At 37.9% G+C, this 25,838-nt stretch overlaps 1 protein-coding gene and 1 pseudogene across 8 annotated transcripts in view; one reads left to right on the top strand and one right to left on the bottom strand.

Annotated features, from left to right (window-relative positions):
• The window catches only part of WDR7 (WD repeat domain 7), a 285,950-nt gene that overhangs the window by 215,497 nt on the left and 44,615 nt on the right, over window positions 1-25,838 (bottom strand). For all 8 annotated transcript variants that reach the window (XM_023752617.1, XM_014454396.2, XM_023752616.1 and 5 more), the window contains 2 exons: window positions 14,043-14,238; window positions 10,278-10,492 (listed from right to left, as the gene is read on the bottom strand). In XM_023752617.1, coding sequence (XP_023608385.1) covers window positions 10,278-10,492; window positions 14,043-14,238 — 411 coding nt within the window. The remainder of the gene's footprint in view (window positions 1-10,277; window positions 10,493-14,042; window positions 14,239-25,838) is intronic.
• On the top strand, window positions 6,954-7,065 carry LOC111825692 (annotated as a pseudogene).

Raw genomic sequence — 25,838 nt, 5'->3', positions numbered from 1 at the left:
CAGAAATGGTGGAAAGCAAACTACTGGATATAGAGTTCAAAACCACACTTATAAGGTTTTTCAAGAATTTTCTAGAAACCGCCGATAAATTTAGTGAGACCCTCAAGAAATCTAGTGAGACCCTCGAGGATATGAACAAGGACCAACTAGAAATTAAGCATACACTGATGGAAATAAAGAATATTATACAGAGTTCCAACAGCAGACTAGAAGATCGCAAGAATCAAGTCAAAGATTTGAAATACGAAGAAGCAAAAATCACCAACTGGAAAAACAAAAAGAAAAAAAGAATCCAAAAACATGAAGATAGTGTAAGGAGCCTCTGGGACAACTTCAAGCATACCAACATCCGAATTATGGGGGTGTCAGAAGAAGAGAGAGAGCAAGATAATTGAAAACCCATTTGAAGAAATAATGACAGAAAACTTCCCCTACCTGGTGAAAGAAATAGACTTACAAGTCCAGGAAGTGCAGAGAACCCCAAACAAAAGGAATCCAAAGAGGACCACACCAAGACACATCATAATTAAAATGCCAAGAGCAAAAGACAAAGAGAGAATCTTAAAAGCAGCAAGAGAAAGAAACTCAGTTACCTACAAGGGAGTACCCATAAGATTGTCAGCTGATTTCTCAACAGAAACCATGCAGGCCAGAAGGGAGTGGCAAGAAATATTCAAAGTGATGAATACCAAGAACCTACAACCAAGATTACTTTACCCAGCAAAGCTATCATTCAGAATTGAAGGTCAGATAAAGAGCTTCACAGATAAGGAAAAGCTAAAGGAGTTCATCACCACCAAACCAGTATTATACGAAATGCTGAAAGGTATCCTTTAAGAAGAGGAAGAAGAAGAAAAAGATAAAGATACAAATTATGAACAACAAATACACATCTATCAACAAGTGAATCTAAAAATCAAGTGAATAAATAATCTGATGAACAGAATAAACTGGTGAATAGAATAGAATCAGGGGCATAGAAAGGGAGTGGACTGACTATTCTCAGGGGGGAAAGGGGTGTGGGGGGTGCGGGAAGAGACTGGACAAAAATCGTACACCTATGGATGAGGACAGTGGGGGGGGGGGGTGGTTAAGGGCAGAGGGTGGGGTGGGAACCGGGTGGAGGGGAGCTATGGGGGGAAAAAAGAGGAACAACTGTAATAATCTGAACAAAAAAGATTTAATTTTTTTAAAAAAAAACCTCTAAAAAAAAGAATATAGAAACTTAAATGAATTCTGGGAAGATCATGGCAGCATAGTTATTATATTTCTCTAAATCCCACATAAAAAGGCAATATTCATTTTTAACACTCAAAGGCAACCAAGTTAATATTTTTCATGTGTTTCTGTATTTACTCCCAGTCTCCCCAACCCCCATGTGGTAATATATTTTCTATGCTCATATTTATGGTATACACGTGACTGTTTCTTACTAAGTGACATAAAAAAGGTAGAAAGGTCCAACTCTCCAATTGCTTACAAGTTATAATTTTCTGGCAGAAAAATCCCTGAAAGGTCTGAAGTTTGTTTTTGCTTTTTTAATGTTTTCTAACATTCAGCACAGAGCTAGGTCCACTCTTGCAACAGAATAGATATTTGCTGAATGGAGCTGACTAATTGGCTATGATGAATGCTAGCTTAAACCAGCATCACATATGACTGGGGAGGAGAAGAAAGATGGCCCTACAATGACTGCTTCTCCAAGCTATGAACGGAGCCTCTGCTGAAGATGAAAGGGCTAAAGGTGGCAGTTCAGTGCAAGACAGGAGATCAGCCACAGGAAGGTCAGGCTTTCAGGACTTCCTTGGGGTTCAAAACAACAAAAATACCCTTTGTCCTTATTGGTGCTTTGAACAAAGTTACTGTAGGTCCCTCCAGTGGCAACACAACTTGGAGAGGTATGCTTTTCCTCTGCCTTTGATGTAAATTAGAAAGCCCTTTGGATCCCTTTCTTGTGGTTAATTCCACCACCAAAGCAACTCTACACTGGTTAAAAGTTCATTAGTGTGCAACAATAGGAGCTTGATAAAAGAAATGATGGTACATCCATCCCATGAATACTAGGTAGCCAATAAAAATCTAGCCTTCTCATACTATCTAATCACATAGGAGAAAAGCTTACAATATAGAGTAAAGAGGAGAAAAGAAAGCAGTTTCTAAATCAGTCATCACAGAATAATCATGTTAGGCAAGGATTGTAAGTGATTTTATTATTTTTGTTTTGTTTTAGAAAAACATATATTTTTATTTATTTCCGAGAGGAATGGAGAGGGAGAGAAAGATAGAAACATCAATGATGAGAATCATTGATCAGCTGCCTCCTGCACACCCCACACTGGGGCCTGGGCATGTGCCTTGACCAGGAATGGAACTGTGACCTCTTGGTTCATAGGTCAACGCTCAACCACTGCATCATGCCAGCTGGGCTAAGTGATTTTCATTATTATTCTCTTCCAAGTTTTCTACTACAAACATACACTATAAAATAAATACTATAAAAACTTGTACTCTAAAAAATAAAGTCTTTAAATTGACAAAAGAATGAAAAAAAGAAAAGGACCTATTTGCTTGTTTTCAAAGACTATAACATTCTGATGAGGGCCGAGGATCCCCTGGTTGCTGAGCAGCTGATGGCTTCTTCGCAGAGGAGGAGGCACAAGCCACACCTTGGGCCAAGGAGACAGCAGAGCATAGGGACCCAGTGGTGGAAGCACCTGACTGTGCTGGGGAGGGGACTGAAGGCTTCTCACAGGAAGTGATGTTTCCGAACGGCTCAGGAGGACAAGGGGGGCTGGCGTCGAGACCAGAGGGACAGAGTGATCCAAGACTTGAATACATCATACCCTGAAATTCCATTTCTAAGGATTCATCTCATGGAAACATTCACAGCTTTGTGCAAAGATATATCTTGACTAGCTTGAATGACTTAGAGTAGCAAAAAATTAAAAACAACTTAAATGGTCAACATTTAGAGGATTCAGTAAACAATAACAACCCCCTCATCCCCCAAGAAAACCCAAACCTCACTGCGAATACTTAGTCTAAACAGACATGGAATGGAGCCTATTGAATTCAAGAGGGCCCTGGTTGTGTCTGGGACTGGGACCATTTCCACCTGAGCCCATCTTATGCCCTGGGGTGTGCAAGAGACATCCTTAAACACAGTTCTCTGGAAATTTCAAGACCTGAACAAACTGGGTTTGGCTACAGGTTCAGCAAGTAGGCCAGCTTTACATTGATGCAACCTAGAGCTCCTGTAACATCTAGGAGCAATGAGTGCACGAAGCAGCCAGTTGTGGTTTCTAATTATTATCCCCCGTTACAGGGAATCACCCATCACATAGACACTCAATAAAAGTTGATTCTCCTTGGAGACATTTCTTCAACTAATCAGCCATTACTTTTTTGGCTGTGAAAAACAAATAAACAAACAAAACAAAAACAATGCCAAAACAGCAGCAAAAAAAACACACAACAGTTCATTTTCCTCCTTTAGTCACAATTTATTCCTTTTTTAAATTTTTCTTAAGATTTGCCAGCTTAACTAAGGCTTCCTAACTTTATTTATTCAAGACTAGACAACAAGTAGCGTGCTATAAAGTTTTTATCCTAATAACCATTTAGAGGAAGCAAAAAGTAAATTTATATATACACTTATAAGTATAATAAATATATATCAGCATATTCATATTTTGTATTAAAATTCATTCAAGTTTTAGGGTAGAATGTTAAGCGAGTTTAATTGATTCTTCAAAGGTCATACATATCATAGGAATTTTTCTACAGCCAAAAAGAGCTCACTAGACAAGGCCCAGTATTCTGTAAATAACGTCATTTGGCTTGTCCCTGTCTGTTCTTCACAGTGCCCTTTTTGCAATGAATCATAAAGTCAATCCAATCAATCCAATTTTTTTTCAGAGCGACTTTTGTAAGCAAAAAACACAGAGTAGCTAATGTTTGACTTCTAAATTCCATTCTCTTACCTAGTTACACAGAATACAAAGCTACTGACCTTTGCAAATATTGCTCGTTCATGTTTTTAGACTTTTGACTAATTAGACAACAGAGAGGTAAGGTGAAAGATAAATCATCCTGGTCATTTTTCAATTTCTTCCACCTGGTGATTTTTCAATATATAACAGGGTGATTCTGATTGCTATAACAATGCCTAAGATATGGGTACTGAAGAGAAAAGTACACACACCAGGCCTAAGAAATGTCTTCCCAGCTTCACTAATATAATCCCATTGGCGTCCCCAAAGATCTCCTCACCAAGAACCAGTGTTTATGGCAAGTATTTTATAAAAAACGGGTCACAAAGATCCCCTGATATGCTCAGACCATCTTAACACGTTCATTGATGCCTTCATCAAACACCACCACATGCTATCTATGATTCACTAATTATGTATGTATTATTAATCTTCTAACTCCTAATCAATACACTACTTACACTGGGTGTTACAAAGGATTAAAAAGAGATGACTCTACCTTCAAGGGATTAAAACAACTTCTTCCCTTTTAAGAGATATTACAGCCTACTCTTCCCCTCTCCCCATGGCAAATAAATTGGTTATATTCACCTCCCTCTCTTTCAGAATTATGGATGATAAGGAGACAATGGCTGGTAAGGATGAGTTCTCCAACTCTATTCTCAATACCACGTCCTCTCACGTGACTCCACCAGTTACCCCCTCCACCAACAAAAATACCAGAGAGCTCCTACATGCAGTGTAAAAGCTGCTCTTCACCCTACAGCCATGGAAGCTACCACTCTTCTTTTCTCCCAGAGAAACTTCCTCTACCCTCTCTATTGACATGTCGTCTGGGGCTCCTTTCACACTCTAATGGCAGAGTTGAATCCAGAAGAAAGAGACTGTACAGTCTACAAAGCCTGAATTTTTACTATCAAGCACTTTCTACAATATGTTTTCCAATCCCTATGCTAACCAACTGGTTTTTAGTTTCGTCATTTGCAAATTTGAGGACACTAACAACTAACTCATGTATTTGCAGGGAGAATTAAGGAAGACAGCATATCTGGAATAATCTAATGATAGCAGGCATCGCAAACTGTGAACTGCAGTCTAATAAGGCTCCATTCCCCAGCATTTGCGTAGGGGAAAAAATCACATCCCTACTCTCGCTCACCATCATGTCACTTCTTTCTTGGAGGTTTTTTTCTCCCCCATCTCCCAATACGGCATAGAAGAGGCAAATGTCTCCTATTATAATCAGCCTCAAAGCCTATTCCAGGAGTTGCTCATTTCTGTTAACAGCTCCACCATTCTCCCTCCAACCAGACTTTGATGTCTGAAATCATCTTGTATGTCTCCTCTCTTCTCTTGCTCATTTGGTTTTCTGTTTTGTTTTTTAAATATATTTTTATTGATTTCAGAGAGGGAAAAAAAGGAAGAGAGAGATAAAAACATCAATGATGAGAGAGAATCACTGATTGGCTGCCTCCTGCACAACCCCCACTGGGGACCGAGCCTGCAACCTGCGCATGTGCCCTCGACCGGAATCAAACCTGGGACCCTTCAGTCTGCAGGCCAATGCTCTATTCACTGAGCCAAACCAGCTAGGGTCTCTTGCTCATTTGTGAAGTCCTGTTCATTCCACCTACACAATAGCTTACAAGCCATCCCCTCTTCTACATTTCCACTGCCTAATCCTAGTCCAGTCCCCAGTACCCCTCACTATATCATCCCAGTAGTTTCACAATTCATTTCCTACATCAATATTTACGTGTCCTGCATACAAATGTCAGATATGGCAAAATACTTCTTAAACAAAAATATCCTTTTAAGGCTATAGTCATTCTACTAGGTTTGAAATGACATCTCATTATGGTTTTAATGTGCATTTCCCTGATGTCTAATGATATTGAATGTTTTTTCATGTGCTTATTGGCCATTTGATCATCTTTTCTGAAGTGGAAATTTATGGTTTTTGAAAACCTGAAGTATTGGGTTGTTCATCTTTTAATTATTGGTTTATATATTAATGATTAATATTCATCAGACATATGTATAACTATTTTTTAACCAGGCTGTGACTCACTTTTATATAATGGCATCTTTGATGAAGAAAAAAAAGACTATTCAATATTGCATCACTATTCACTGAGTTAAGTCCTCAGCTTTGCATTTAAGCTGATCAGACAATGAATCCAATGTATACCTCCAAACTAACTTTGAACTAAATTTCTTGGGTACTTACTATGCTTCACATACTAAATTGAGCACTAGAAATAAAAAGGTGAGGAATTCACCTCCTATCCTCAAGAGGCTCAGAATCTAATAGGGAAGACAGACATGAAGAAAAGAAGAAATTCCCCATACAAAATGAGGTGTTTTAGAAAAGGTCTAACAGGAAGGTGTGAGCACAAAGAGAATGCAAGAGAACTGGTGCTGTCACAGGGGACTGAGGGAATAAGAGTTGGAATGGCGCCAGAACCGGTTTGGCTCAGTGGATAGAGCATTGGCCTGCGGACTCAAGGGTCCCGGGTTCGCTTCTGGTCAAGGGCATGTACCTTGGTTGCGGGCACATCCCCTGTGGGGGGCATGCAGGAGGCAGCTGATCAATGTTTGTCTCTCATTGATGTTTCTGGCTCTCTATCCCTCTCCCTTCCTCTCTGTAAAAAATCAATAAAATATATATTTTTTTAAAAAGGGTTGGAATGGCTTCACTATTGTCAAAGAGGAAAGGGATTAAAGAAGCAAGAGTGGGAGGGAAAATAAAGATAAAAGATATAGAATCCCTACCATTTATCAACCTCCCCTCCCCCCCCCCGCCCCCAAAGCAGTGGTTTTAAACTAGAGACAATTTGGAGCCCATGGCAACATAAGAAAAAATTTCTGACTGTCACACTGGGGAGAAAGGATATTACTGTCAAGCAGTGGATAGAAGACATTCTACCTTACACAGGACAGCTCCACCCCCCCCCCCAAAAAAAACACACAAAAAACAAAGAAGGATTTGAGCTTGCTACAGCAACAAAGTCTAACCTATTCCATAGGTGCTCTCCTCTATGAGACAAGCCGGTATATAGACTTAGACAGTGTTAAAAAAAAAAACAACCCATAAAAATAAAAAAAAAACAAAGAAGGATCCCATCGAAAATGCAAAATGCCAATGCAGTTCTGAGGTTGAGCAACCCTGGTCTAGCGCCACAAGGAACAGGAATTAAAGAGGGGATATAGTTGAGATAACTCCAGTTGGAACACTGACGATACAGTGATGGCAAGGAAGGAGAATGAGTTATGCCTGGACAACCTTGCTCAAAAAAACCAAAGAGGAGAAAGTAAAACCGAACAGAGAGCAAAGCTATTAACAAATGATCCACATCTCCTGCTCATGAACAGAGACAGATTTGATTGTCAAGTCAAGACAATCAACTGTGAGGGGATGGAGAAGATGGGGACAAAGAGGCTGAAGCAGAAGCCAGCAACACTTCCTGTTACACATCATCCGATTCAACGCAGGTTCACTACACAGCGGGTACCAGATGTCCCGGGGGAAACACAGAGATAAATGAATCACAATCCACGCCTGCGAGGAGGCTGTATTTCAGTGGGAAGAATTAGATAAGTACATAAGTTATTATAATAAAAGGGAAAATAAGACACATGTCCTAAGAGAAAAGCACTGGGATTCAAATACACGCATCTTGCAAAGATTCAATGTAGGAAGAAAGGATAATTCTACTTAGTATATCTTGATCTTCCAGTGAAAGAAAAAAGTCATAGGACAGTGAATTCTCCATTTTTGTTTGCAAAGCCATAATAAACATAATTAGCAATATAAAATATCTTTACTTCCAAATAGCCCAATTGCTAACAACAACCTACCAAGGATAAAGCAGGATCCTTCTATAGAGTATCCCTGCAGAGATCTGACTTTCTGTTGAGGGACCCATGAAAAAGCTAGTTCCCATATCCTAGAGAAAGTCCTGCATTAAGAACTTAGTTGTTTGTTTTTTTAACTTTGGGTGGATTTTATTTCTCCTAAGATTAGAAATAACCTCTGAAGGGGCCTCAAATTCAACATGAGAAAATAGTTAGAGAAATCCCTAATGGTCCAGCCAACATACATTTTTCATAAAGTGATTATCTTCCTGCAGCCTCAGCTTCCTAAGCCTTTCCCCCTCCTATAATTGTTTTCCTTGTAGGCCAGGCAACAATTACCACTGCTACAAGACTGAGGAGGTTCACAAGCAATATATTTTACAATACATAAGTGTAGTGTCTCTGATATCTGGTGCTTTTATCACTAATTGCACTATAAAATGCGCTATTAAAACAGGGACAAACAAGATTGTAAAAATCACATAATGGACCATGACCACTTACAAAAGCCATTCATAAATGTTACCATACCATTTCTATTTCTTTAATTTTCCAGATATATAGTTATTTTTCGAAATTCTTACTTCTAAGGGATTCCAACAAGAAAAATAATATTATTTGGAAATTACATATACATGCTTGCCCTTGAATATACTGTTTTGTAAATTTGCTCAAAGTTAAAATGATATAGAACATTAATGTGCTATGAACACTGAATTCCTAGGGACATTTACATGGTCGCTTGAAAAAAATTATAGGCCTGGCAAATGCACTTAGGCTGTGATTTCTATTCAAACTTAGAGCATGGGACTGAAGACATGAAAATAAGCACAGAAGGATTTCATAATTCTAATCTATGAAATATACAATATAATAAAGCCAATAAAGCATTTATATCTGTAAAAATCCAGAATGATCAAATATTACTGCCAATTACTGGAGGACATGGGTCACTGGATCTGCCTATAGTATTTCATATGTCATTAGCACTAATTCATGGGCAAATTTTCAAGTTTGCAGGTCAGCATTTCATTGTCTTCACTATTTATTCATATGTCAATCCATTTAAAATAAGGACAATCAGGAATAAGAGAGAATAAAAATAGAAGTATTTGTGTTACCCATTAATAATTCTAATGAATACTTAGATGGAATTAGAAATTTTATGCAGTGGCCCAGCCGGCATGGCTCAGTGGTTGAGCATCAACCCATGAACCAGGAGGTCACAGTTCAATTCCCAGTCAGGGCATATGCGTGGGTTGCAGGCTCGCTCCCCAGTGTGGGGTGTGCGGGAGGCAGCCGATCAATGATTCTCTCTCATCATTGATGTTCCTATTTCTCTCTCCCTCTCCCTTCCACTCTGAAACCCATTAAAGATATATATATATATTTTTTTTAAAAAAGATGGAATTTTAAGTTGCGACTCAGATGAAATATTGGGATTGTCTCTAAGTTTCATTACCCCATTACCAGAGACAAACTAGTTCTAATAATACCAGAGAACACAAATACCACACACCAAATAGTGGCTAGCCCCAACAAAACTAAAGATAAGTAACCAATTAATGAACTGGGATTGTTTCTTCTTTTAGTGGGATCATTTTCTTTTAACTGAAAAAGAAACAGATGCTTTGATCTTAAGTGTCAGCAATAACGTGTGACTGAGCTGGGGTCGGACATTAAAATGCCATCACTTGTGCAAGTCCACTGTACCTAGTCTCAAGTATTTTCTTCAGTCCCTTTTTCTTGTTGGTATCCCTTAGAAGTAATGGCCCAACTTCACTAAAATCAAAACCTACTTTTAAAACACATTGATAAGCTGCAATTACAGACATCTTAATTGTGTACCTAAATTATTATGTTTTCTCCTAGAGATATTAGCTAGTGCTCAATCCTTCAAAAGGAAAACTGTCAGAAAGCCAAGAAGATATATTATATATAAAACATTTCCTCTAGCCCTGGCCGGTTTGGCTCAGTGGATAGAGCATCGGCCTGCGAACTAAAGGGTCCAAGGTTCGATTCTGGTCAGGGGCACATGCCCAGGTTGTAGGCTCGATCCCCATGGGGGACTTGCAGGAGGCAGCCAATCCATGATTCTCTCTCATCATGGATGTTTCTATCTCTCTCTCCCTCTTCCTTCCTCTCTGAAATCAATAAAAATATATTTTAAACCTCTAACTTTAGGAACTGAAATCACTGAATTCAGTAGCAACCATGTTAAAATATTTTTAATGGTAAGAATAATTTACTTTTCAAAATGCCGAATACTCATAATACTCTAAAACTATGTTGGCTAAGCCTAAATTTCCATCAGAAGATTATTTTTCACCAGTTCCTCTCCCAAAATTATTCCCTGAGACATGCCAAAGCTGTGTTACTAAATGAAGTTAAAGGGGGCAAACACACGAGCCCACATCCAAAACTTACTTTGTCAGATGCCTCAGAAGCCAAGAGGTTAGTTGCAAGGGTTTGTAGCTTATGATGGGCCATATTCTTCAGAGCAGCAAGGCTCCGTCTTGTCACGGCTTGTTTCAGGTTGACTGCGGGATGACTAAGCGAATCCACTGCGGCAGGAACCGCTTCATCACAAGCATTCAGTATCTCCACGGCCGTTATCCCCATCACACAACGATCCAATGCACCTGAAAGACATATTACACATATTACACACACCATACAATTTTAAATAGTTTAAGACCAAAAAAAAAAAAAAAGCAGGAACTTTTTTATGTAGAAATATGTTTTAACAGTGCCTCCCGGAAACATTTTCTTGTATTTCCTTCCTCTAATGATCTCCCATGTAGCATTACCTTTATTGTGTCCCTTCCCGTAAGACCCCTACCACAACTTCCCAACAAAGGCGAGTTCAGAGCCAAGATTTTAACGACCTCCCCCAGGCTTTTCCACTTTCTCTACTCTTCCAAGACGGTCTCCTGGATCAATCCATACCATTACTCTACTACGAACATCAAAGCCCATGACTTCACCTTCCTCTAAACAAAAAAACAAAACACAAAGTTTGCTATTTTTCCAGTTTATTCTACTTAAACAATTCCTAACGCTTTTCTTTCTCTAGGAAATCTCCACTAAACGGGGGGCGGGGTGGGGATTATAACTTCTCGTTCTATCTGCAAATTTCTTGACTCTTATTCTTAACACCCAATGGAATGTCTTCCGGTACTACTTCAGCTTGAAGCCACTTCAACGCTTCTTCACTGGGCCATACTTTCCATTTAACTCCATCTATACATTTATTGTCTAAGTTAAGGTGCAAACTCCTTCCTATAAAGCAATTCAATAGCAAACAGAAAATTATACAATATGCATGTGTAGTTTTAGTGTGATATGGCTTCATTTGTAAAAATACATTCCCAGAACACTAAGAGGGATAAAGTATCTCCTCAGAGTTTAAATACATTTCATACATCAAACTTTGACTGAAACTGACTTATTTAGCCTCATTATTTATTTATTTAATAAATAAATAAATTTAATAAATAAATAATGTCAATACCTTCAGGATGTGCTTAACTAACTCCCCAGAGACCTTTACATCATTAGTTAAAGCCTGAACAGCAGGGGGAAATAATGTATACTCCCTGTTATATTTGATATCCAAAATAATTTCTGCTTCTTCATATTTATCTCAATTAAAGACTGCCATGTTGACTAATAGTTTACCAAAAATCCTCCTGAAGGTCAGAATTGTGAATTCTGTGTTATGTATGGTTTACAGTAAAATGGGCTTAATAATACTAAACTGGTTATAAGAATAACATCCTCCAGCATATCTATAGTTAGGGGCCATTTGTCATTTCCTTCTATGGAAGTTACTGGAAAGTAACTTTGTCTTTCAATAAGGTTGCATTTGTCAAAAATATAAAATTTAAAGTATCTGAAATATTCAAGTATCATTATTTAAGTATGTATCTGAAAAACTCAGGAAAATTATACTACCTTCCTTTATCATATTTATTTCATTTTTTAAAGTCCTATACAAGTTTATCAGTTTTGTATTTAAAATGTAATAATTGTTAATTTAATATTTATAGTATTTTAAAAGAGCATTTTATGAATGTCATTATTGCTATAAAAACATTCTTCAATTCCCAAAAAAACATATTTCTAAATATAAGGTCATATTCCCAAGTTCAACAAAGCAACAGATTAAGCACCATGTATAATAACACACATGCATGTACACACACAGAGAAACTTGTACACAAACACACATATATACATACTTACATTATGTCTGATACTCACCAAGTAACTATGTCATTTTATTCTCCCATTAACCTTATAAAATAGAAACTATTATCATCTTCATTTTATGGAGAAAATTGAGGGACAAAAGCCCAGTGACTTGCTGTAGGTCACAGTGCTAGTAAGTGGTCGATTCTAAATTCAAACCAAGCGTTCTGACTCCAGAGCCCAAGACAAACTCTGTATAATTAGTTGGTGGAGTGGACCAAATCAGCAAACACAAAACTGTGCTGCACAACAGATACAATGTGACCAAAAGGACACAAAAGTAAGATTTTTATGCATACAAAATTGCATATGTAGTATGACAGCAATTCTGGTTTTAAAAATGGACAGATGCCCAGCTGGTGTGGCTCAGTGGTTGAGCGTCGACCTATGAACCAGGAGGTTGGGGTTCGATTCCCGGTCAGGGCACATGCCTGGGGTTGTGGGATCCATCCCCAGTGTGGGGTGTGCAGGAGGCAGCTGATCAATGATTCAATGATTCTCTCTCATCACTGATGTTTCTATCTCTCTCTCCTCCCTTCAGCTCTGAAATCAATAAAAATATATTAAAACAAAAACAAAAACATGGACAGAAATAAGACTATAAAAAAACATGTTACAATGTTAACATTTAGCGACCTGGGTTCATCTTTTCTAATACTTTTGTGCTTTTAAAATTTGACAAAAGGTATGAACCTCTTATACTATTAGACAAAAAAAGGAAAAGATAAATGCAAAAACAGTCTCTGAGAATGCTTCCTCTTGACAAGACTGTCTTTATATTATCTGTTAAGATAAGAACTCTAAAAAAAAAAGGATTGCTGACAGTATGGCTATCTGTTCCAAAAATATATATAAGAACTCCTACTGCACCACAGTGCAGGCAGAAATATAATAAATAAATAAATAAATAAATAAATAAATAAATAAATAGATATTCTGATTTCAAAAAAGGACTATTTAAAACCAACAAACAAAAAAGATGAAATAAAGGGAAAAAATTTAGTAGAAATACTATACAATATTTCTACAATACAACTAGGGACGTAAAAAGAAGTTTTAATCACTAGTACATGATTACTTAAATGAGTAAAAGTAGAATAAAATGTGTTTTTAAAGCCTAAACTAATAAACACATTCAATTACATACTTAGAGATTTCCCAGAGAAAACTAAGAGTCTATGTTAAACATGATAGATCACTGCCTTTACTTTTAAGCTAAGCATTACTTGCTCTATATTATGCCTTAAACATAAAATCTTTGGAATTGAAACTTCAAATGTTCTCTCTAGAACTTGAAACTTTCATTTCAATCACCTCCTACAATTAACTGCCCTGTGTTGCTTTTCTGCTGTTCAAAAATAAAAGAGGGTTTTCTCTATTTCCACTGTTTCTGAATCTGAGACAAAAGTGATTTCTTCATCTTGCTCACATTTTGCTTCATGAATTATATAGATCACTGAATTTTGGGTCTGTTATCTATATGTCTGTCTTGATGTGTATATTGTCTTCAATTACATTCCTTTAAAAATTGGCCAACTACAAGTATTTAGTATAGTACAACACTTAGAAAAAGCAGCGATCAAAAATAAAAGTAGCAATCTTACTACATTTCAAGGCTTTTTTTCTCTTATAAAAGATTTTTTAATTTCTAGGAAATCAAATGTACCCATTTAATTTTCGTGTCTATCTCTCTTTTTAAAAAATATTATTTTTATTGATTTCCGAGAGGAAGGGAGAGGGAGATTGAAACATCAATGATGAGAGAGAATCATTGATCAGCTGCCTCCTGCACGCCCCCTACTGGGGATTGAGCCCACAACCTGGGCATGTGCCCCTGACCAGAATTGAACCCAGGACCCGTCAGTCCGCAGGCTCACAGTCTATCCACTGAGCCAAACCGGCTAGGGCTCGAATCTATCTCTTAACACTTGTTCTTACCAGTATCCATCTGCCAGACGTACACAGAGCCATCTGAACATCCCACTACTAGGTAATCATCAGAAGGCCTCCACTTAATCACTTGAATGGGGAAAAGATGACGAGATGCCAGCATAATGCATTTTTTCTCTCGCAAACTTAGGAGTCCTACTGAGTGGTCACTGGCTACAGAGCAAACGCAGTGCTGCACTCTTGCCTGAAAAGAAGAATAAACCTTAATTACATTTAGATTAAATTCAGAGTAAAATGGATCCTATCCTCCATAAGGTATACCACACCTAATTAGGCCATCATGACCCCTGAAAAACCATCCATAATATTTGGTTGTGCTGAAAATATGGTCCTTTACATTATACATAAAACACCCACTTCAGTCATCACCACACACACACACACACACACACACACACACACACATACACACTCACACACACTTAAGCCTTGATTAAGGGTGGAAAAGATGCGTTGGAAAAATCCGCTGTTCACATGTGAAGATGGCCTTACTAGAATGATTGCAGAGCTGGGGGAACATTGATCTGTTATTATGTGTTCTCTTTCCACAGTGTGAACTTCCCTTTGTTAGCTGCCAGGGCTGCTCTCCGTGGTGCTGCTTTCTGCTTGTGACTCTCATTTAGACCCATGCTCTTCCCTGCTCCTCTGCTCCAAAACAATGCCCTCCTGGTCCCTCTGCCACAATCATTTCTGAGGAGCCACGGATAGTCTGTATTATCTGCGGATGTGCTTCACAGCTTCTGTCTATAATGTCAGGGATCACACCACCTCATCCACTCACAATAGCCAATTAAACATTCTGCTGCGCATTTTCTGTTCGTCTCCGGTTTTTGCCCTTCAATTTCTTTTTAGCACAAGATGCAATATAAATAATCGAACAAAGATGGTAAAGATTTTTCACTAGCAACAGAGAACACAATCCACGACCTGGAAAATTAAAAATGAGTCTTTATACTTTTTGAGAGAATTTCTAAGCAATTTGAAAACTTAATTAACTTTTTTAGTGACTCAGTAGATTATGCTTTTAGCACATGCTCAGAAGAAACCATATAAAAACAGCCATCTGAAACTCATGATTGTATATACTGAGGCTACTTATTCCGGATGAGGCCCACTGCACTATATATACACTATCCCTGCAATGCACCCAAAGGGGAAAGCTCTCCCACTTCACCCTGCTGGCCTTCGCTTAAGTAAAATAGCCTGTTCTTAGCTAAAGAACAATAGCTCACTGATTGGTCTAGCTCATTGAGTGAAAAATGCTGACATGTATCAAATTTCTTTAAAAAGGGAGGGTGTGGGAGGCCAAATGTACATGGGGAACGCAAGTTACAACTGCTTTTATCCACAGAACTTCCAAGAACATTTAACAACCTTTAACACAATATCACTCATCTCTAAGTTTATGTGACTATGGTAACCTAGTTTTTGAGGAACACAGTTTGGGGGGAACTGCTTTAACTGGTTCCTTTTATGTTTTGGCTACTAAGAAACTCAGGTCTCAATTTTCTGGCCGTAACAGTACAAGACCTTGGGCACACATTTCTGAATGTGGAGTCTCACTGGTCTCATCCACTTTCTGCTCTCATTTTTACTTCACCATGATTAGCTTTATTTTTAATCCTACTGAATAATGTTTATCTTATTATTATTATTTTAATCCTTAAATTATTATTATTAATTTTTCCATTGATATTGAAAGAGAGTGTAAGAGAGAGGGAAAGACAGAAAGAAATATCGATGTGAGAGAAACACATTGATTGGTTGCCTTTTGCACGTGCCCCAACCAGGGCCTGAGCCAGGTAGGAGCCTGCAACCAAGGTGCATGCCCTTGAACGGGATCGAACCCAAGACCCTACTGTCTGCAGGCTGATGCTCTATCCACTGAGCCAAACAGGCTAGGTCAATAATGTGTTTTTTTTAAAGAACCTAAAATCTATTTTTGAATGAAACAGAAGATTAATAAAACGCAGGTACTAAGATTTAACTACTTTTTTCTTAGATTTGGGTGTTTTATTCTTTTATTCTGTGTTAGCTTTATTTGTACTTTTTGTTTTATGAATGTTTTAAATACTATAATAAATGCAGCCTGAGTTTACTAATTTTAAAACTAAGTTCAGAAAGATCATGTTAAAAACCTTTATTAAAACATCATATAGAAGTTTCTCAAACAAGCATTTGTCAAGCTTACTTATTTCATGTTTCTTGATAAGCATTCAATTGAGACATAAAACATGATTTCTTTCTTTAAAAAAACATATTGAGGAAAGGGGGGGGTAGTTGACTTATGGCTCATAAAAATTAGCTTTATAATTAAGCAGTAAATCAAAATAAAGTGGCAAACTACAAAAAAATTCATTTAAATATAGGCAATGTTAAAATAAAACAGGGTAAAAAACATAAACATATATGGCTTTATTTTCAGTTATTTCACACTACAAGATATATTTGTGAGTTTCACCACACATATATCAGTAACTGAAGATAATACAATGGAGGCTTTACATTTCTACAGATTATCATTAGTGCTGACTTTGTATTTATCAAATATATTCATCATTCAACTTACAAAGAGATGTTTGCTACATAAATGGTTAACTTCTATTTCCTATTTTGCAACATCAATCGGCCAAAAAGTGGTTATTTATGTATTTCTCTCATTAGAGAAAATACATCTAACGGATTTTTTTTTTTAATTCCTATAGTCAGTAATATTATAACTAAGTATGGTGTCAGATGGGTTCTAGACTTACCGGGGTGATCACTGCAAAAGTTATATAAATGTCTAATCACTATGCTGTACACCTGCAACTAATATATTAATGTATGTCAACTATAATTAGAAAATTTTTTAACTTTTTAAATAATAATTCCTAAACAGCATACTTTTCATCTATTCATGTCTTTTAATCAAGCACAGATCTGCCACAGTATGCAAAACACCTGTCACAACTTTTGATTCTGCTACTTTGACTCACAAACTCTCCAAAATCGTCTTTAGAATGAGCTAATTCTTAATTAAAGGCATACTCCTAAACAGCCTACTTGTTACCCCCAAGTTCACTGTCATTTCAATAATATTCACAAACCTCTTGTCATTCTTTTCAAAGAGTAGAAAAAAAATGAGGCACGAGTCCGGGTGACATTTATTTTACCTTAAAAAAAAATGGTGAATTTTTACTAATATTGTTTACTGTGTTCGGTGTTCCTCAAATTATGGTCTATTGGTAGATCGCAACATCTGAGATCACAGAAAACTGACAACCACTTAACTACACATTCTCTCTCTCTCTCTCTCTCTCTCTCTCTCTCTCTCTCTCTCTCTCCCCGCCAAATACCTCTTACTGTAGTTTATAATTGCAGACATAAGGCAAACAAACAAAAAGGCCACCCCTTCCTATAAGAAACTTGACCTTCGGCATCAACCCCTCATGAGAAATTCACCGTCAGAACTCTCACCCTCCCCACTTATATGCAGGTGGACAATTTCAAAACTTCAAGAAAATACAATCCATCCTCACATAAAGATTTAAAAGCTCTAGTTCATGTTATCACTCTATTAGTAAAAATAAAGGACATACAGACCAAATATTAAATAATACCACTGGATCTGCTTTAAATAAAAAGATTATAGGATACAATTTTCTGAAGGGAAACAAAGAACTACAATTCCAAAAATTCTAGCTTTTTGTTTCCACATAATGGATTCTCTCTAACACATACATTTACATGAATATGTTTTAAAGAATAGATCTGTTCTTTCATATAGTGCAAAAATTATGAAAATTGGCAAATGACACGCTCCACCCAGACACAAAAATGATCCAAAATAAAAATGACACATTGTTCCTATAAGGAAAAATAAGCAGCTGAAGAGTTAACTCTAGCTTTACTGTAATAAGCAACAGTCTGGAAATAGCCAAAATAATCAAGACTAAAAACAAAAAAACAAAAAAATCAATATTACTAAGCCCAAGAAAGCATAGTTATTAGAGGTACTTAACTCACCAGAAAAGATGGTTCTTTGCTTTTTAAATATGGATTAAAATAAATCTAATTTTTCTTCTTTCAAGAAAATGCTAGTCCAACTCATGTGAAGAAAACTGGCCTACAGTGGAAATGGCCCAGTACAGTAAAACCTCATTAATTCTGATTCCACTAATTAATTCTGAGGTGGTTACCTTTGCAGGCTGTGTGAAAACAAATTAATGGTATAAACAAAGCAAATGTCTAGCCTATTTAAATGGAAAATGGAAAAAGACCACTCTGAAGCACCACTTTGGTATTAATTTTAATTCAACAATGGACAGCATAACAATAAATAATTCTCAGCTATCTGCTAAATGAAGGCCCTTAAAAGATTTGCTAAAACACAATTAACTTGGTTTATTCTTATCTATCCTCAAAAGTATTAAAGAAGCACTTCTTAAAGAATATATTATAGCCCCTATCTCTCTTTGATTTAGACCTGGCTTCCCCACAAATGAGCTGAATTATTATTATTATTAAATACCAGAGATCTTGGTTATTGAATATTTTCTTCACCAACAGTGATTTGTTCTATAATTTGATTAATTTCATTCTATTTAATATTTTTTTCATTTCAACTGGAAAAGTCACCTAAAACATTAGTTAACATCAGGGCATTAAAATGAGAATGTGTCTTAAGACATTTAAATTGTGTAATTAAAATAATAACACAACTACTAAAAAATGGGAACCTTATATCTTTAAATTAATTGAAAAGCATTTATGCTCAGAACTTTTTTTGATCACACACCCATTCATTAAAAAAGTTTGCAATGTATTCCCAGTATACATATATTTATAAATTACATATGTACGGTGCCAATATATCATGTATGCTGTAATCCATGAACAAAAATATATATTTCAAAAGGATGACTCAAAGTTTAAATAAACAAATTTAAGATGAAGTGAAAATTGTCATAAAGGTCTTGCTAACAACTTTAACTTTATATTAGCACTAGAGGCGTGGTGCACGAAATTCGTGCACTCAGGGAGGGGGGTCCCTCAGCCCGGCCTCCTATGCCCTCTCATAGTCCAGGAGCCCTCGGGGGATATCGGACTGATGGCTTTGGTCAGACATCCTTAGCACTTCTGCGGAGGTGGGAGACGCTCCCGCCACCGCTGCTGCACTTGCCAGCCGTCAGCCAGGCTTCTGGCTGAGCGGTGCTCCCCTGTGGAAACACACTGACCACCAGGGGGTAGCTCCTGCATTGAGCGTCTGCCCCTGGTGGTCAGTGCGCATCACAGCGAGCGGTTGTTCCACTGTTCAGTTGATTTGCATATTAGCCTTTTATTATATAGGATAGAAAGATTTTATTGTTGTAGTAGATGCAAATACAAATTTTATATAATTATGATTTTTTATACCTTCCTGCCAGATTGATCAAATGATCATTGCTTGATGGAAGAGAGTGCAGAAGACAGGGGAGACAGGGGAGGGTGGGCTGGTGGGAGGTAATCAACCAAGGACCTTGTATGCATATATGCATGGCCCATGGATACAGACAATGGGATAGTGAGGTCCTGGGGTGGAGGGGGGATGGTGGACAGGAGAGGGTCAATAGTGGGGAAAAAGAGGCATATGTAATGCTTTCAACAATAGGAATTATAAATAAATAAATAAATAAATAAATGATAAAAATTTTAAAAAATTATCATTGCTTAAACATCATAATGTGGCTGCTGAAAAGATTTAATTTTAATTGGAAATATCTTTCACCTTTATTTTCTCTGCCCATTTTGAGATGGCTAGGTTAAGAGCTATGCAATATAATCTGAAATTCCCTTGAGCAAATAAATACATTTTAACTGGAAGCACACCCAGTCAGAGCAATGCTGTCACTCTTCCTGCGGGGGTACGTGCCCACCTGATGTATGAAACAAGAGAGGCACCAATGTCCTTCCATCTACAAAATGTTTAGAAGATAAATCTTTAATTTTAATAAAAATGACATAAATAAAAGCTCTAGCCCTAGCCATAGCCGGTTTGCTCAGTGGATAGAGCATCGGCCTGTGGACCAAAGGGTCCCAGGTTTGATTCCAGTCAAGGGCACGTACCTTGGTTGAGGTTCCTCTCCAGCATGGGCCCTGGTCTGGGCTTGTGCAAGAGGCAACTAATCTATGTGTTTCTCTCACACATCAATGTTTCTCTCTGTCTTTCCCTTTCTCTCCCACTCTCCCTAAAAATCAGTGGAAAAATATCCTCGGGTAAGGATTAACAACACACACACACACACACACACACACACACACACACACACACCACAAAAAAACAACAACACCCAAAACTAATGATTTATTCCCATACCCCAACTAACTATCTCACTAATATTCCACTTAGCAACCACTGGTACCAACTGGCGCATCAATACCACTTAACTATTTTTATTGTTATGGAATAGAACTTGTACAGCACAGACTAAGCATCCTATCAAGTTGGCTCGTATTTTATAGGTGAAAATCACCCAAATCCATGTTCCAAACACTATTAACTCCGCCCTGGAAGCAACATGCACCAATCACATCAAAAGCTAATGAAAAGCAAGGCTAACAATAAGCAATAGAACATTTAACCAAGTAAAAACTCTATTTTTTGGTGGAAAAAGTAAGATCACTGGGGCAAAGACAGGGAGGAAGATACCGGGTTAAAACAAGTTTATTCCAAGGTTAATTCTTATTGTTCAAAGAATTTTGATTCTAAACCAAACAAAGTCTCATCGAATCTGCCAGTATATAATCTCCACGGTACATTAGCGCTGAGCAGCAGAATGCCACAAGCTATCACAGAATCTGAGAGAGTCAGAACACACCACCTAGGTCATCCGGCCTGACCTTAGCATTTTACTAGACTTCATTTAAACCATTCCCAGAAACCTCTTATGTAACCTGTTCCTCAGCATCTGCCATGAGTTACAGAAATCAGAGACAGCAAGTTTATCCCAGCCACCAGCTCCCTGGGGAGGTGACTTGCTTTCCAACAGTTCCCAATGTCAATTACATTTTTTTTTCGGGTTTTGCTAATTTGTTTGCTAAACTAAATTATTCTTTTTCTTCCTGTCATTTCAGGAGCAATCTCCTAGCTGCCCCAAACAACTGTCCTCTTTGTCTGAATATTCTTTAAATATTTGAACACTAACTCCTGTCTCTCCTTTATAAATATGTCCATCCTGAGACAAGCTATAAATGACCAGCTTCTTTCACTCATAAATCAATCCCACTATTCTCTTAATCATTATATCTTGTACTTCCCAGAACTCTTTCTCTGGAACATAAATGTGTATTTAAATTGCATCATTTATCACTTTTAAATATTCTACCTAAAGGGAAAATAAGAGCCTATGAATGTTAATTTCATTTCCACACTCTCACAAAACTAGATAAATTTTTCTTCAGAAATCCATAGCCCATCCTTCTATTTAAAAAAGGAGAGAGCTGATGTTTTTTTAACAGCTATTTTAGAAAATAAGACCATGTGATCCAACAAAAATACTGACAAACCATCTAACTGGATATTTATGTTCTATATGAAAATTAAGACTTTTAGGGACTATTTTAAACATCATGCATTCACCACATACAAACGATAACTATGAAGAAATAGTTAGGTCTGTTTGGTTCGAAAGGCCCTGTTCTCACTGACGTGACCAACCGGCAGCTCTTTAGTGTGGGATCCACTCCTTAAAGCAGAAAGTTGTCTACAACTCCTTTGGAGAGTTTTCGCCAACGTCTAAGAAAAACCACTGATTATGACTCCAAAAAAATCACTATAGAATAACTGGCATTTCTGTTGTTTTTAATACATATTTCACTTTACTCTCCTGCCAAATCTTTGTTTGGAAGACTAGCTTGCATATTTTACTTTTGAGCAGGGTTTCATATTTTTATCATCTTCACTTTTTTCTTTCAAATACTCTTCCTACATAGGATGAAACAATGTGCCCTAATGGTCTCACCTACGACTAGCCCACAGCACATACAAAACCATTACTCTGATTTCTTGGTCATTCTTTTCAAAGTAATGTACAAGTAAGTTACTTCCTATCAGTGTTTGTGATATTAGATCCATCAGGTACTAGTCACAACAACTTCTCACGTGCTCCAGACTACTCCCTATCACACACTAAGTACCTCTGCAAACAGGTTGTTCATGTATGTACGATTTCATACCCCTCACAAAACTAACACATTCACATACTTTCAAAACACACTCAATACACCTGATTACACTCAAATAAATACATTTAAAAAACTAATAAATTCAAGTAGATATCATCCTTCTTGGAAATCTTCCCAAACCCCCAAAGTTTATGAAGTACCCTGACTAGCATCTTCCTGAGGGCCTTGCACGCAGGGAGGTCACAGAACAGGTACTTCAAAGTATTTATCATGCTGCATAATAATTGCTTGTTTTCTATTCTGGCTCCCTTGTTAGATGAAATTCTATCAGACAGGCACTATGCCTTATCTATATAAATAAAACCCTAATATGCAAATAGACCGAATGGCAGAACAACCAAACAACCGAACAACCAGTCACTATGATGTGCACTGACCACAAGGGGTGCGCACAGAACATGGAAGGCTTTGGCAGCAGGAGGCAGAGCATGGAACATGGCAGGCATCAGCCATGGCGGGATGGTGGAGCAGGTGAGCAGGCGCACCAGACCAAAGCAGAGCACCAGTCGCTGTCATCGGGGCAAGCTCTGGTGGTTACTGAAAATTCTTTGCTCTCATGCGCTGTGGTCCCACCGGGCACTTGCACCCACTGCCAGCGCCCGACACCTGTCCTGATCACTCGGTGCCATCAGCAGGTGCAAGCAGCAGCTGCTGGCCCCAATCGCCCCTCAGGGCTTCTCCACCTCCCCTGCTCCTGAGGGGAGATCAGGGCAGCAGCTGCTTCTCACATCCGCTGCTGGCAACGGCCCTGCTTGCACCTGCTGCCGGCGCCAGAACCACCCCTTGCACCCACTGCCGGCGCTAGCCCCGCTTGTACCTGCAGCTGGCACCAGAACTGCCGCTCGAACCCGCTGCAGTGCCGGTCCCGATCACTTGGCACCATCAGCAGGTGCGAGCAGCGGTGCTGGCTCCAATCACCCCTGAGGGCTTCTCCACCACCCCTGCTCCTGAGGGCTCCATGACATCAGCGGGTGCGAGCAGGGCCGGCGCCGCCAACACATGGGAGGGGTAGTGGCAGGAGTGGGGCTGCAGGCAGACAAGGGACGGGGGCTGTGGCAAAAGGGGCCAGGCGGGGGCATGGAGGATGGGTTGAGACCTGCCCCTGTGCCCACCACAGCCTCACGGCCCACAGTTCCTTTCAAGGTGCATGAATTCATGCCCTGGGCCCCTAGTCCTATATAATAAAACCCTAATATGCAAATTGACTGGTCGCTATGACATGTACTGACCACCAGGGGGCAGATGCTCAACACAGGAGCTGCCTCCTGGTGGTCAGTGTGCTCCCACTGGGGGAGCACCGCTCAACCAGAAGCAGGGCTCATGGCTGGCGAGCGCAGCGGTGGTGGCGGTAAGGAGCAAGGGGTCCCAGAATGCAAGAGCCCCAGACTGAGAGAGGGATGTCTGACTGCCGGCTTAGGCCCGATCCCCTGCAAATGGACATCCCCCGAGGGGTCCTGGACTGCGAGAGGGTGCAGGCCAGGCTGAGGGACCCCCCCTTCCCTTCCCCCTCTGCCCTCCCAGTGCACGAATTTTGTGCACTGGGCTTCCAGTCCACTATAATCTATCTGGTCCTTGAAAGTACATGGAATATGACAGGCACTCAGATATTTGCTAAATAAACGACTATCAAATTTATGTTATACCTAATCATAGCCACCTTAAAGGTCATTCATTTTTTTTCTAATAATTTCTGCCATTTTAAGAGAAATTTTAACTCATTTTGAAACCATTTTATGATGAAGTTACTCAACAAAAAGTAGTCTTTGCCCTGTGTCCTACTATCTTTTCAGCCCCAAATAAAAAATCAAAATAACCACTTCATTCACAAAGTTCAGCATTTAATCATTTCTGACTATTACCAAGAATAAATGTATGCCAATGCAATCTTCTCCACTATTAAGGGTGTTACTTAAGATCAAAGAAACCTTTCCAAAATAGAGGAATTTCTAAATTTCTAAAATGTTTGGCACGATATCAGCACAGCCATAATAAGGATGCGGTCCTTCTCATTACTGTTGAAAGGACCCCTCACTGACACTCTCATTGCATCACTGATATTTTCAGCTTCCTACATAAGAGACAGGGCTTATTACGATATTTGAATACATAGATGGTATCCACAGCAAGAACATTTTTATATTTTTTTATCTTCAATACAATAGTAATATGATAGTGGTAAAAATCTAGAAAACATAAAATTATAAAGAATAAAATATAAACCAGTATGAATGGACAATCCATATAGTATTGGTATATAAACACATCTGTGCTTTCAAAATGAAAACGAGTACTATACACTTGCACATATGCTAATACACCTACTTACAAGCCTAGAAAATTAACAAGACTTAAACAATTATAGGCAGGATAATGCAAAATGAAGGGGGTAAAATGATGGTTATATAAACCTATTCCTAAGTTCAACTGAAGGACAATTTGGCAATACCTATTCAAAAGCTTTTAAAAATTAATATGCCTTTTTATACAGCAATTCCACATTTAAGAATTTATCCTAAAAAATCATTTCAGATGTACAAACATACTTACTATACTAATTTTCACCCCCACTCTTGATAAGAGAAAAAATGTTTAATAAAGCAACATTCTAAATTTTCTGATAAATTTCAATAAACTACAGAATAACATTTAAAATGATATTAGAATATACTTAGTGACATAGAAAATATCAGTATCTTACATATATTAAACAATGTATTATTTAATTTAAAACAAATAAAAATTAATTTCAAAAAGTACTGACTGCATCAAAATATCTGATGTCAAAATCTAAGAGAAGCAAGTGTTACGGGGAAATGAGAATGTTACAGAACATTGTGTCTACTGTGCTATATTGCAGAAAATTAATGATAGGTCTATTTCTTGCATTTGCTTAATTTACATTCCAAAGTGTACCCTGCTTGGCTTTAGAGACTATGGTATAATGATAGACATTGCTTTTTAAATGTAATATTCAAGTTAAAATAATAACAAAAGTCCAAATTCAAAAGTAAGATAAGAGCTAATTCAGGCAAAAGCTTTAGGTACATTTTCAGACTGTAAAATACAGTACATTATAAGAAAAACCTCATTTGTTAATTGCTCTTACCAGCTGTGAACGTCAGCCGCATTGCACACATATAGTCACATATACCATTCATATTATATCTCTGTCTGTAAGAGCTAAGGATCTAATACTTCAAATGAAGGCACAAACTCCAATATTCGGGTTGGATACCTGGCACTCCTGTTTCACAAGCCTATGCTGCCCTCTTCTGGAGACTTTGGGAAATTATGTGACCTTAAAAGTTTAACAAGATGTAAATGAAAAATAATCACTTTTTCAAACTAATCTATTAAGGAACTTAACCTATATGCTTACACAAGAGAAACATATATGTTATCTGTACTAAGTAACTCATTTTGAAACATTTTCCAAAAATTGTTCTGAATAAAGTTCTAGCAGCAGCAAAAAGCTCTGATAGTTCGGTCATCCATGCCAATGAGAGAAGAAAATAAATATTAAATAGTTATTAAAAGTAAATAAAAGAGCCCGGCCGCATGACTCAGTGGTTGATCATC

Source organism: Myotis lucifugus, unplaced genomic scaffold, assembly GCF_000147115.1.
Source record: "Myotis lucifugus unplaced genomic scaffold, Myoluc2.0 scaffold_36, whole genome shotgun sequence".
Lineage (NCBI taxonomy): Eukaryota > Metazoa > Chordata > Mammalia > Chiroptera > Vespertilionidae > Myotis > Myotis lucifugus.
This window is presented reverse-complemented; position numbering and strand designations above follow the sequence as displayed.